The sequence below is a fragment of the Gigantopelta aegis genome, chromosome 14 (genome assembly GCF_016097555.1).
Source record: "Gigantopelta aegis isolate Gae_Host chromosome 14, Gae_host_genome, whole genome shotgun sequence".
Classification (NCBI taxonomy): domain Eukaryota; kingdom Metazoa; phylum Mollusca; class Gastropoda; order Neomphalida; family Peltospiridae; genus Gigantopelta; species Gigantopelta aegis.
This window is the reverse complement of record NC_054712.1, coordinates 2,640,078-2,655,164: the sequence shown is the minus strand read 5'-3', so window position 1 is coordinate 2,655,164 and position 15,087 is coordinate 2,640,078. Positions and strand designations below refer to the sequence as shown.

The following is a 15,087-nucleotide window of genomic DNA, read 5'->3' as shown; positions in this document are numbered from 1 at the left end:
ACATAATGCTTAGGTAGCGGTTTGTGCCAGATGTGAACAATGTTACGTGTTGAATGTACGCCTCGGCATTAACATACGGGTTCTGTTTTGGTCTTCGGGTTACTTTCGGGCTACGTTCGGTGAGGAACGATTTTGTGACGTACTCCTCCCGAAGATGAAAAACGTTATTAAAAATTATTTTTGTTTTCTACACTTTAAAAAAAAAACATTTATTTTTTTAACATATATAAATACATCATGCTGAGGTGTATCTTTGTACCAAATATGAACAATGTACACCTCGGCATTAACATCCAGGTTCTGTTCTGGTCTCCGGGTAACTTTTGGGCTCCGGGCTGTAAATAGGCTGACCCCAAAGTATGGTGTTGGTGTCCAATATTTTCTTTTGCAATAAAATAACCACGTCTTTCTTCGAATACAATTCTGTGGAAAACCGAGAGAAAAAAGATAATCCTCATCCATTAAACTGTTTACTACCCAAAGGCCGTGCAGTATGACATTGTTGGGCTCTGAAAAGATTGTAAACCCCTTACTCCATATATATAAACAGTTAAAAACAAAGGAAGAGTACAGCCTGATTGACGTCACTTCCGGTTTTTTTCCGAAAGCTCACCAATAAATATGCATAAATTGTACTTTGATACTAATTAGTGTAATTTCTACGTTTTAAGACAATTACACGTATTTTATTGTTATAAACTTATTTGTATATTATTTTTATATCATTTTGCTTTTACAATGAGCTTTAATATGGTCTCGTGACATGTTTCCTTTAAATAAAACAAACTTGTCTCACTTTTTTGACATATATTATGACGAGTATATGGGGGAAGGAGTACATATCCCATATTTAGTGGTGTAAAATGTATGCAATCCCAGCTCCTAACTGTATCCAATGCACTTTTTTGACATATATTATGACGAGTATATGGGGGAAGGAGTACATATCCCATATTTAGTGGTGTAAAATGTATGCAATCCCAGCTCCTAACTGTATCCGATGCACTTTTTTGACATATATTATGACGAGTATATGGGGGAAGGAGTACATATCCCATATTTAGTGGTGTAAAATGTATACAATCCCAGCTCCTAACTGTATCCGATGCACTTTTCAGCACCAATAAATGGTGGGGGAGAGGGAGGACAATGATCAAATGTACAAAAAGTGAACATGGTGTTGGGAGGTGGGGTGCTTTAAATATTCCACATTTTGTGGGTACATTCTTTATAGATGTCTCCTAAATAGAGTCGACAGAATACATTCAAAAGGTTTTAAAGAAAGTATCATAATTTACATGTATATCGGAGTTTCAAATTTCACCATCATAATAATAATAATATCATAGGGAAAAAAAACAAATTCAAAATGATACGGAAAAAATTAATCTTTTTAAATAATACATTTTTCTCAAAGTATACAAATTCTCTCCATTTCCCTCCCCTTTTAGAAATGAAATGAAATACTATTTTCCTCATAACTAGGCTGGATATGTTTATCCACTACCTGACACTCTGTTTGTATGTCCAAGCGTCCACACTTCCAGATGTCTTGGGTACCTCAGCAACAACATTTTGGCTTTCTTCGCAACACAAACTAGACGCGTCTGAAGAAGACAAACATAAAACAATGAATACTTAATAAATGTGTTGTTAAAGAAAACAATACAATGTTTGACATCCAGTAGCCAACGATTCATTAATAAACGTGTTGTTAAAGAAAACATTACAATGTTTGACATCCAGTAGCCAACGATTCATTAATAAACGTGTTGTTAAAGAAAACAATACAATGTTTGACATCCAGTAGCCAATGATTCATTAATAAACGTGTTGTTAAAGAAAACAATACAACGTCTGACATCCAGTAGCCAATGATTCATTAATAAACGTGTTGTTAAAGAAAACAATACAACGTCTGACATCCAGTAGCCAATGATTCATAATAATAAACAATGTTTGACATGTAGCCAATGATTCATTAAAAACAAAGAAAACAATGTTTGACATACAGTAGCCAATGATTCATTAATAAACGTGTTGTTAAAGAAAACAATAAATGTTTGACATCCAGTACAAATAAACGTGTTTTGACATCAAAGTAGTAGCCAATGATTCATTAATAAACGTGTTGTTAAAGAAAACAATGTTAATACAGTAGCCAATGATTCATTATAAACGTGTTGTTAAAGAAAACAATACAATGTTTGACATCCAGTAGCCAATGATTCATTAATAAACGTGTTGTTAAAGAAAACAATACAATGTTTGACATACAGTAGCCAATGATTCATTAATAAACGTGTTGTTAAAGAAACAATACAACGTTTGACATCCAGTAGCCAATGATTCATTAATAAACGTGTTGTTAAAGAAAACAATACAATGTTTGACATACAGTAGCCAATGATTCATTAATAAACGTGTTGTTAAAGAAAACAATACAACGTCTGACATCCAGTAGCCAATGATTCATTAATAAACGTGTTGTTAAAGAAAACAATACAATGTAATAGTAGCCAATGATTCATTAATAAACGTGTTGTTAAAGAAAACAATACAACGTCTGACATCCAATAGCCAATGACATTAATAAACGTGTTGTTAAAGAAAACAATACAATGTTTGACATCCAGTAGCCAATGATTCATTAATAAACGTGTTGTTAAAGAAAACAATACAATGTTTGACATCCAGTAGCCAATGATTCATTAATAAACGTGTTGTTAAAGAAAACAATACAACGTCTGACATCCAGTAGCCAATGATTCATTAATAAACGTGTTGTTAAAGAAAACAATACAACGTCTGACATCCAGTAGCCAATGATTCATTAATAAACGTGTTGTTAAAGAAAACAATACAACGTCTGACATCCAGTAGCCAATGATTCATTAATAAACGTGTTGTTAAAGAAAACAATACAATGTCTGACATACAGTAGCCAATGATTCATTAATAAACGTGTTGTTAAAGAAAACAATACAACGTCTGACATCCAGTAGCCAATGATTCATTAATAAACGTGTTGTTAAAGAAAACAATACAACGTCTGACATCCAGTAGCCAATGATTCATTAATAAACGTGTTGTTAAAGAAAACAATACAATGTTTGACATACAGTAGCCAATGATTCATTAATAAACGTGTTGTTAAAGAAAACAATACAACGTCTGACATCCAGTAGCCAATGATTCATTAATAAACGTGTTGTTAAAGAAAACAATACAATGTTTGACATACAGTAGCCAATGATTCATTAATAAACGTGTTGTTAAAGAAAACAATACAACGTCTGACATCCAGTAGCCAATGATTCATTAATAAACGTGTTGTTAAAGAAAACAATACAATGTTTGACATCCAGTAGCCAATGATTCATTAATAAACGTGTTGTTAAAGAAAACAATACAACGTCTGACATCCAGTAGCCAATGATTCATTAATAAACGTGTTGTTAAAGAAAACAATACAACGTCTGACATCCAGTAGCCAATGATTCATTAATAAACGTGTTGTTAAAGAAAACAATACAATGTTTGACATACAGTAGCCAATGATTCATTAATAAACGTGTTGTTAAAGAAAACAATACAACGTAGTAGCCAATGATTCATTAATAAACGTGTTGTTAAAGAAAACAATACAATGTCTGACATCCAGTAGCCAATGATTCATTAATAAACGTGTTGTTAAAGAAAACAATACAACGTCTGACATCCAGTAGCCAATGATTCATTAATAAACGTGTTGTTAAAGAAAACAATACAATGTTTGACATACAGTAGCCAATGATTCATTAATAAACGTGTTGTTAAAGAAAACAATACAACGTCTGACATCCAGTAGCCAATGATTCATTAATAAACGTGTTGTTAAAGAAAACAATACAACGTCTGACATCCAGTAGCCAATGATTCATTAATAAACGTGTTGTTAAAGAAAACAATACAACGTCTGACATCCAGTAGCCAATGATTCATTAATAAACGTGTTGTTAAAGAAAACAATACAACGTCTGACATCCAGTAGCCAATGATTCATTAATAAACGTGTTGTTAAAGAAAACAATACAACGTCTGACATCCAGTAGCCAATGATTCATTAATAAACGTGTTGTTAAAGAAAACAATACAACGTCTGACATCCAGTAGCCAATGATTCATTAATAAACGTGTTGTTAAAGAAAACAATACAACGTCTGACATCCAGTAGCCAATGATTCATTAATAAACGTGTTGTTAAAGAAAACAATACAATGTTTGACATCCAGTAGCCAATGATTCATTAATAAACGTGTTGTTAAAGAAAACAATACAACGTCTGACATCCAGTAGCCAATGATTCATTAATAAACGTGTTGTTAAAGAAAACAATACAACGTCTGACATCCAGTAGCCAATGATTCATTAATAAACGTGTTGTTAAAGAAAACAATACAACGTCTGACATCCAGTAGCCAATGATTCATTAATAAACGTGTTGTTAAAGAAAACAATACAATGTTTGACATCCAGTAGCCAATGATTCATTAATAAACGTGTTGTTAAAGAAAACAATACAATGTCTGACATCCAGTAGCCAATGATTCATTAATAAACGTGTTGTTAAAGAAAACAATACAATGTCTGACATCCAGTAGCCAATGATTCATTAATAAACGTGTTGTTAAAGAAAACAATACAATGTTTGACATCCAGTAGCCAATGATTCATTAATAAACGTGTTGTTAAAGAAAACAATACAATGTGTGACATCCAGTAGCCAATGATTCATTAATAAACGTGTTGTTAAAGAAAACAATACAATGTCTGACATCCAGTAGCCAATGATTCATTAATAAACGTGTTGTTAAAGAAAACAATACAATGTTTGACATCCAGTAGCCAATGATTCATTAATAAACGTGTTGTTAAAGAAAACAATACAATGTCTGACATCCAGTAGCCAATGATTCATTAATAAACGTGTTGTTAAAGAAAACAATACAACGTCTGACATCCAGTAGCCAATGATTCATTAATAAACGTGTTGTTAAAGAAAACAATACAACGTCTGACATCCAGTAGCCAATGATTCATTAATAAACGTGTTGTTAAAGAAAACAATACAATGTCTGACATCCAGTAGCCAATGATTCATTAATAAACGTGTTGTTAAAGAAAACAATACAACGTCTGACATCCAGTAGCCAATGATTCATTAATAAACGTGTTGTTAAAGAAAACAATACAACGTCTGACATCCAGTAGCCAATGATTCATTAATAAACGTGTTGTTAAAGAAAACAATACAACGTCTGACATCCAGTAGCCAATGATTCATTAATAAACGTGTTGTTAAAGAAAACAATACAACGTCTGACATCCAGTAGCCAATGATTCATTAATAAACGTGTTGTTAAAGAAAACAATACAACGTCTGACATCCAGTAGCCAATGATTCATTAATAAACGTGTTGTTAAAGAAAACAATACAACGTCTGACATCCAGTAGCCAATGATTCATTAATAAACGTGTTGTTAAAGAAAACAATACAATGTTTGACATCCAGTAGCCAATGATTCATTAATAAATGTGCTCTAGTGGCTCTCAGACGCACATGTGTTTTTAAAAATATGAGAAATGCATTTTGCAATCTAAACAATGAAATCTAAGTAAACTATGATTTCAGTTATCAAAAATGTCTCTAATAGTAAAAAAGTGTTTAAAAACTAAGGTACGTCCCTTTAACGATGCACTCAACACATTTTATGTTACATTCATTACAACATAACGTCATCCCATTGGTTATAGGCGTTGGACATATGGTGATGGACCACACAGATATAGAGAGAGGAAACCCACTGTTGCCACTTCATGGGCTACTCTTTTCGATTAGAAGCAAGGGATCTTTTATATGCACCATACTTGCTCTACTGGTCTTTTTAAAAAATAATAAACTTCAAACTTAAGACTACATGTTTCAGAATGATCAAATATTTGACAGCCAATAGCTGATGATTAAATAATCAATATGCTCTAGTGGTGCTGTTAAACAAAAACAAACTGATTTTGCTGTATTGGAGGTAACTTACGGTTGGAATGGGAGAAACCTTCCTCCAGATGTGTGGAGGAAGCTTGCTTCCGTGGTCAAAAGCGTTGATCACCAGGTTTGTGTCGACACCTATAAGGCAGAATAAACAGAATGTTTCATGTTCTTTGTGCGACACTTGTGAACTGAATTACAGACTTCATGAGATGAGAAAGAAATGTTTTACAAAGAACATCAGGCTTTCTGCCAGATAAGAATTTGAGAGGAAGTAATAAAAACCAAACAAAACAGAAGTGCCCCTACTGGGTGGTTATTTGTTTGAAATGGTTTAAATTGGACGTGCTTGAACATTAAATTCATATAAGCACATTAATTTCCGACATCTGACCTGACAATCATTTATGTACATACATACATATGACACTGCATTTCATGTCTTTTGACAATTTTAAAAAGCAGTTTTCTTGCTATCATACATCTACAAATTACAAAAATATATTCATTAATTTCCAAGAATTTAGGGTACATAATTTTACACTCCGTACCCTGCTGCAGAAACCCTGAACATGAATTGTTCTATTTATTATCTTACATTCACCATTTTGCCATTGTTCTCAGGCAAATGTGTCACAAATTCAATGTAAATTGTGCAACAAACATAGTACATCATTTTGACAGGCCACGTCAATAGTCAAAAGTATAAAATTTCATTGTGGATTTGGTGTGAACTGTCTAACCGAACAATGGCATCATTTTGATGGGACGTCATTTACAGTGAAGTAACAGCTTCTGTTGTGCAGATATACTGAAATCCCTCAAAACCAGACCCTTTGTAAACCAGAATTCATTCAAAACCAGACCCTTTGTAAACCAGAATTCATTCAAAACCAGACTTTTTTCAGTCATTTTTAAACAGTAGTGCAGAACGTAACCTCTTTAAACTGGATACTGCTTAAAACTGACATTTTTGCTTGGTTCAGTGGTGTCCAGTTTAGAGGGGTACCACTATATTTTCACTAGTGTCTCATCATACTTTTATTTCATTGATATTTTCAGGTACGTCACTGAATGGTAAATAAAGAATAATGACATAGGTTATCAGTTTTATCATGTCAAAGTAACAATGGGTAATTCCACGAGGCTTGCCAATAACTTGTATCATTAATCTGGTATTAATTTTATATCGCAGTCTATCAAAATAAAGTAAATATTTACTGGCTGACTTGATAGCCAAGTGCATGAACTGCTATTGATTTGTGCATGAAAATAATCTAAATATTTACTGACTTGATAGCCAAGTGCATGAACTGTTATTGATTTGTACATGAAAATAATCTCAATATTTACTGACTTGATAGCCAAGTGCATGAACTGTTATTGATTTGTGCATGAAAATAATCTAAATATTTACTGACTTGATAGCCAGAGTTTGTGAACTGTTATTGATTTGTGCATGAAAATAATCTAAATATTTACTGACTTGATAGCCAGAGTTTGTGAACTGTTATTGATTTGTGCATGAAAATAATCTAAATATTTACTGACTTGATAGCCACAGTTTGTGAACTGTTATTGATTTGTGCATGAAAATAATCTAAATATTTACTGACTTGATAGCCAAAGTTTGTGAACTATTATTGATTTGTGCATGAAAATAATCAAATATTTACTGACTTGATAGCCAACATTTAACATTTACCGGCTGACAGAATGAAGTTCTCGGCGAAGGCCAGAGCTCGGACATCATGTGTGTGCTGCATACGGACGGACGAACGGACCCACGTCTTCCACTCGCTGTTAGCCTGGGTCTGGATGTACTCGAACTGCATAACAGTCGGGTCAACTCCAGACGTGATCACGTTCTTCTCATCCTACAAGACAGAGAGAGCTCAGGGAATCATTGTAGACAGGTTCTGTGGCTCATTCTTAGCATGTTCAAAGACAGAGAGCTCAGGGAATCATTGTAGACAGGTTCTGTGGCTCATTCTTAACATGTTCAAAGACAGAGAGAGCTCAGAGAATCATTGTACACAGGCTCTGTGGTTCATTCTTAACATGTTCAAAGACAGAGAGAGCTCAGGGAATCATTGTACACAGGCTCTGTGACTCATTCTTAACATGTTCAAAGACAGAGAGAGGTCAGGGAATCATTGTACACAGGTTCTGTGGTTCATTCTTAACATGTTCAAAGACAGAGAGAGGTCAGGGAATCATTGTACACAGGCTCTGTGGTTCATTCTTAACATGTTCAAAGACAGAGAGAGGTCAGGGAATCATTGTACACAGGCTCTGTGGTTCATTCTTAACATGTTCAAAGACAGAGAGAGCTCAGGGAATCATTGTAGACAGGTTCTGTAACTCATTCTTAACATGTTCAAAGACAGAGAGAGCTCAGGGAATCATTGTAGACAGGTTCTGTAACTCATTCTTAACATGTTCAAAGACAGAGAGAGGTCAGGGAATCATTGTACACAGGTTCTGTGGCTCATTCTTAATACTAAAAAATATGTTCAGTTTTTACAATTCTAACTATGAAATTACAAACCCTTTCTTCAGGAAATTAAAACATGGATAAAAGTGATTCCCCATTCTGTGGTATGGTTTTTGTTCTTTCATACATTAATAAAAACAATTTTAAACAATTTATAATATGTACTGATTGAACATTTACAAATAACATAAACATTTGCTTGATTAATTAGAAAATTATCTAAGCATTAGCAAAAGTAGTGCAAAACAAAGGTGCATAGAATTATGATTTTTTTTTTTTTTTTTTTAAAGGCATATGATATCATTTGATCAATCCAAACATTTATATGAATGGATAATTTACATATTTGAATTATATCTCTAAGCATATGACTACTGACACAAAAGACTTACCATACTGACTGCCATACAATAAACATCAGATTTATGACTCTGGAAACTCTGCAAACATAATTAAAATTAATTAATCAACAACAATACTTTCAGTAATATTAACCAATAACAATCAATTAATCGACAACAGTTTTCTCAATAATATTAAATGATAAATGAAATAATCACCAAATGCAAATTAAAGTTTAATTTGGCAAAAAATTATCATAGATTATACAAAAGGCCTTAACAAGTTATTGGATATTTTAAATTAAAAAGTAAATGTAAAAACAAAAAATGGAATCATGATTTTTTCTAAGCAATGGCATTTTGTTTTTATTGATTGATTGAAACATTTTATTGTACAAAGAACAAAAGAATCGAGCACAAGTTTGTCAACTAACGAGGAACTCTTTTACGTACATACAATATACATGGTGACTTATGTTATATAGCTGTAAATTAAACTACATTTAAACAGTCAAAGATAAGCAGTGGAAGGAAATATACTATATATGAAAGCTTTTTTTTTTGTCATTTGCACCTCTCTGATTAACTTGTCACAGGTGTATCAACACACCTGAAAAGCGAAAGTGTGCACGGACTCACCTTGATCAACGTCCCTTGTTTTCCATTCCAGAAACACGTCTTACCCCTCGAGTCTCCACTCACCACCGTCATGTCACTGCAATTTAAATAAACTTTAAACTGACTGGAAGACAATATTAAAAACCGGTTTGTTATCTTTGACAAAAACATGGAAAATGATATCATTATTGCATAACGCAGAGAAGTGACATGATTTTATACAATCTGTGACCGCTAACATATCAATAAGCTCCACCCAAAATGATAAATAATGAACAGGTAGTTGTTAAAGTCAAACACACTCTAGTTACCAAGCAGCAGTGTATGTTTTTTGTTTCACACTAAAGACGTTTAAGACTGGTAGGTACTGGGTTCAGACCCCACCACTGGTTTTACAGACTCCCACCCAGGGTTGAGCGAGCTTTAATGACTCAATAGGTAGACCTGTGTAAGACCACTACACCAATGTCTCTCTCACTAAAATTTTGTTTTGTTTAACGACACCACTAGAGCACATTGATTTGGATGTCAAACATTTGGTAATTTACATAGTCTTAGAAAGGAAAGCCACTACATATTTCCATTAGTAACAAGGGATCTTTTATATGCACCATCCCACAGACAGAGTAGCACATACCACGGCCTTTGATATACCAGTCGTGGTGCACTGGATGGAATGAGAAATAGCCCAATAGGCCCACTGACGGGGCAGTTGATCCCAGACAGACCAAGCAAGCAATTTACCACTGGGCTATATCCCATCCCCTCTCTCATTAAGAACTAACCACTAACTTCAGTCCTGGACAGACAGCCCAGATGGACTGAATTTCAATAGTATGTAAGCATGACAATGGAAATGACCGACTGTAGGTTGAGTACCTCGTGACTGCCAGACACCACACAATGGTCTCCTTGTTTCTCTCCTGCCGCCCCACGGTCAGTCTCTGCAGGGCGTGGCCTGAACTCACACTCCACAGGCGGATGTTGTCCACCCCGCCGGTCACGATCACACCGTCCGCAGAGTGCCACGCAATCGACAGGATTCTACCTATAAAACAAAACATTTATCTTAAAATACAAGTCCATGAAATTAAATGTCTCGCTTGCCATAAAGTTATTCGATTTTGCTGATCATTGCATTCATAGATGTTTATCTCAGTGCACGAATAAATTAAAAATAATAATTCACATGCATTCTGATAAACATTCATAGGTGTTACTACACACCAAGTTTCATTGATGCTGACTTATAGTTTGTGACAAATGGAGTTAAATGTGAAACTAGAACGTAAAGCTAACACAAAAGCAGGTAGTAACAGCTTTGTTATAGTTGATTGTACAAATTACCACCAAAGACTGGGCTTTGTACAGCCACTTCAGTGTAATAGCAGTGTTCGAAATAAGCACTTGTCCATTTGTCCCGACATGTGAAAATCTGTTCGGACAAGAAAAATGTGCCTCAGTGTTGTCCAGTGGACAAGTGAAAATGTTCAGTGCAGTTTCATTTTGAACAATCACAAACATCATCCTGATACTTGAATAAAATAAACCATTTATTTGGACATGTGAAAATATTGGTGGACAAGTAGATTTCTAGATGTATTTGTCTGGTGGACTAGTAAAACATCCTGCTTATTTCTATCACTGAATAGGGCTATATTTACAAAGCCTGATTTTCATAAATTCTGCTCATAATGTCTAACACACCAATTTGGTTCTTTTTTAAATATCAATAGTCTTGTACTAAAACACCAATACTAAAAACACTGACAGTGAATATACACAAACAATCACAAAAGACAGAGCTTTGTATAATAGATAATTTTGGAAAACAAACCCCTTTTAGGTAAGGAAGGAAGGAAGGAAATGTTTTATTTAACAATGCACTCAACACATTTTATTTACAGTTATATGGCATCAGACATAGGACCATAGGACATTAAGGACCACACATATATCGAGAGAGGAAACCTGCTGTCGCCACTTCATTGGCTAATCTTTTCGATCAGCAGCAAGGGATCTTTTATATGCACCATCACACAGACAGGATAGTACATACCACGGACTTTGTTACCCCAGTTGTGGTGACTGGCTTTAGTGCCCTTCTAGGTAAGAGACCCACCTTCCTGCCTGTCTAAGGATCTGTGGTATTCCAGGACTCCAGTTTCTGTGTCGAACAGAACCACGCAGCCTTCTTCTGTACCCGCCTGTTAAAACACACAGGAATAGACCTTAGACCAGTAAACAGATAAATATCCAAACAGTTACCATAGCAAAGCACAATATTTCATGCTTAATAGCCCAGCTCAATTTTTCACGTCTTATCGTGACTGGAATAATGAAATTTGAAAATAACATTAGTTTTCAGAATATCCATATCCCATAAGCCCAACTCGATTCGAGTGTTTCAGACAAGATTTTCAATAAACATACTCTTTATATCATTTAAGTACAGTAAATACAAATAACTTTTAGTTTTGCGATAACAATACAAAACTTGTACATTTATTATGAATTAAGAGTTTCAAAACGCTTTTTGAATGTGACAGAATGTAGCTAGCGTCTTACAAATAATGACGCCATGTATCTTGTATGACGTCATACGGCAAAAGCCTTTCTAGGTTGACGATACTCAGTTTACTTACCCAAAAATGGAATAAATAATGTTTTTCCGAAAATTCCGTAGGATTGCAGAATAAAATAAATAACTGGTTACTGTCTTAAGATATCGGCTTTATCCTGCTCAGGTCGAATGACAAAGCCAATATCTTAAGACAGTAACCAGTTATTCCCTATATATAACAAGTTGTACGGTAATAAATTAATTTTCCACTTACAGCCAGCTGAGTTCCTTCAGAATTGCTAGTCAGGCACCAAACTGGTCCGCCATTCGATGCAACGGAAATCTGAAAATGAAAGCAAAGAATAAAATATATATAAACATAAAAAGAAGCACTGTTTAAAGTGAGAGTCTAAAGTATCATTTTATTGATTAGTCATTTAAAAAAATCAACATCAACATTAATTTCTGTATCAGTTAATGAATGAATGAATGAATGAATGAATGAATGAATGAATGACCCCAGCACAAAAAATACATCAGCTATTGGGTTTCAAATCTTTATCAGTGAACGAGATTTTTAAAAATATAATTTTGGTATACGGTGTGTCTACAGATTTGAAATGAAAATAAAGGAGATAACTCTGAACGTTTTATTTGCAGCCATGGGGGGGGGGGGGGTGGGGGTGAGTTCAAGAAGGGGAGATGTCCCCTCTTTTTGTCTGTCGAAATTTTTGAGAAAAAAAACAAGTGCCCTGAAGAAATCTGTCCACAATCTATAAGATTTCTTCCAAATGAACTTCCTATCATTCAGGTGAGTCAAAGCCTACATGAAGTGAATTTCATAAAAAAAAACCCTCTGGATATGGCCCCTTTATTTTGGGATCATTTGTAACTTTCATTGCCAAAATGTACCTTTTATATCCCTCGCCCTTTCTAGTTCTTCAATGCAAATTCAGCTTGAATGGGGATACCCCAACCCTTATCTTTAGCCGTATCTAGAATACATACAGGTAGAGGGCCAGTACCATATGGAGGACCAGTAGCCGAAGGCAGGCTGTACAATTGTCTTCAAAAGTTTTAATGTTTTTCGATGAGAAAAAAAGCCCTATCTTGTTACACCATAGATGGAGAGCTATACACGTAAATGATTGCCAAAAAAAATATGCTGTCAGTTGATCTCATTAAAAACAATAGGGATTACACAGGTTAATTGATGTGTACACAGACATGTTAGTGAGTTGATCTCAATGAAGATGCCTGTAACTCGGATTTAACAAAAAACTACACAGACGTGTGTTATTAGGAAAGTTAATATTTCAAAGGGAGGCCACTCACATTAATTTAATGTCGCATTTTAGTTTGCCCGCTGTTGCTTGCATTAATTTAGGGACACGTTAATTTCAGGATCTACAGTAGTCATCAGAGGAAACCCACTACATTTTCCCATTAGCAGCAAGGGATCTTTTACATGCACTTTCCCACAGACAGGATAACACATACCACGGTCTTCGACCAGTTGTGGCGCACTGGTTGGAATGTGAAAAAAAACAATCAGTTGAATAGATACACTGAGGTGGTTCGATCCTGCGATTCAAGCATTCAACTGACTGAGCTAAATCCTGCCCTGGTAGTAAAAGATGCTTGCTGTTATATCCCAAACTAGCAGCATCGCCTGTCATTCTTCTCTGACCTAACCAGTGCCCCATTACTGGAATTCATATAAAAGGCTGTGGTATGTACTGTCTCGGCTGTGGGAAAGTGCATGTTAAAGATTCCTTGCTATCAATGTAAGAATGTAGCAGGTTTTGTAAGACAATGTATCAAAAATTACCAAAATGTTCAACATGTAATAGCCGATGTTTAATAAATCAATGTGCTTTAACAATGTCGTTTTTCTATACATGTATATCTCAAAATTGGCTAAAACTGAATTATTTCCATTGTGAACCCTAGGCATACATATATACAGACTAAAACACTGAATGTAGTACATTTAATTCTATATGTTCTTAAAGAGACTGTCCGGAGTTTTCAACCATTGTTAACATGTTGCTGACTCACAAACACTTTTTAACGACTATAAATTACATATTAAAATTAAATACATTTTTTCTGTATAAAATATCAATGGCTGTATATTAAAAATCTGTTTTTGGCCATCCTAGTGTTTGTACTAGATCAAATGTCATTTTATTTCCCAATATATATTTTTTCCCTTCGTTTGAAATCTTTGGGATACCAAATCCAGTATGGGATATCTACAACTATTAAGACGACCTAAAAAACACATTGAATATACAGACACTGATATCCTACACAAGAATATCTAAAGTATTTAGTATGTAATTTTAAAAGTCATCAGACCCTACCAGATTTTATTAAACGGAAACACCAAAAAAAATAGTTTGTTTTATTTAACAACACAACTAGAGCCCATTGATTTATTAATCATCGGCTATTGAACATCAAACATTTAGTAATTTTGACATATAGTCTTACAAAGGAAAGCTGCAACACATTTTCATTAGTTGCAATGGATCTTTTATATGTACCATCCCACAGACAGGGTAACACATACCACGGCCTTTGATATACCAGTTGTGGTGACTGGCTGGAACGAGAAATAGCCCAATGGGCTTACCGATGGGGATCCATCTGAAACTGACTGCACATCAAGCGAGTGCTTTACCACTGGGCTACATTTGACCCTAAGGAAACACCACAACAGTCTCTTGTTATGTCATCTGTGAGATTTGATTTAGTAGCACACGTTTTTCACTGGGATTGTTACCTTTGGTTGCAGTCTCAAGAGATCATACTCTGTGACATTTCCATCCAAACCGGCTGAATAGAGTCGCTTCCCTTGCCACACAAGAGCTTCCACTGAAAATCCCTCACTGGCCGGAATGATCTAGGACAAAAATTAAAGTAAATTAATGCTAGTATTAATGTTAATGGTAATCAGATATAATATTGCAATCAATCAATAAAAAATAAATAAATAAAAGTTAATGTTTAATGACACCACTAGAGCACACT

General features: G+C 34.5%; 1 protein-coding gene across 1 annotated transcript in view; it reads right to left on the bottom strand.

Annotated features, from left to right (window-relative positions):
• The window catches only part of LOC121388571 (U3 small nucleolar RNA-associated protein 4 homolog), a 52,015-nt gene that overhangs the window by 29,665 nt on the left and 7,263 nt on the right, over positions 1–15,087 (bottom strand). Inside the window, exons 4-12 of the mRNA XM_041519959.1 lie at positions 14,840–14,959; positions 12,323–12,391; positions 11,608–11,692; positions 10,365–10,533; positions 9,507–9,582; positions 8,919–8,966; positions 7,735–7,906; positions 6,079–6,167; positions 1,508–1,607 (exon numbers count right to left, since the gene is read on the bottom strand). Coding sequence (XP_041375893.1) covers positions 1,508–1,607; positions 6,079–6,167; positions 7,735–7,906; positions 8,919–8,966; positions 9,507–9,582; positions 10,365–10,533; positions 11,608–11,692; positions 12,323–12,391; positions 14,840–14,959 — 928 coding nt within the window. The remainder of the gene's footprint in view (positions 1–1,507; positions 1,608–6,078; positions 6,168–7,734; positions 7,907–8,918; positions 8,967–9,506; positions 9,583–10,364; positions 10,534–11,607; positions 11,693–12,322; positions 12,392–14,839; positions 14,960–15,087) is intronic.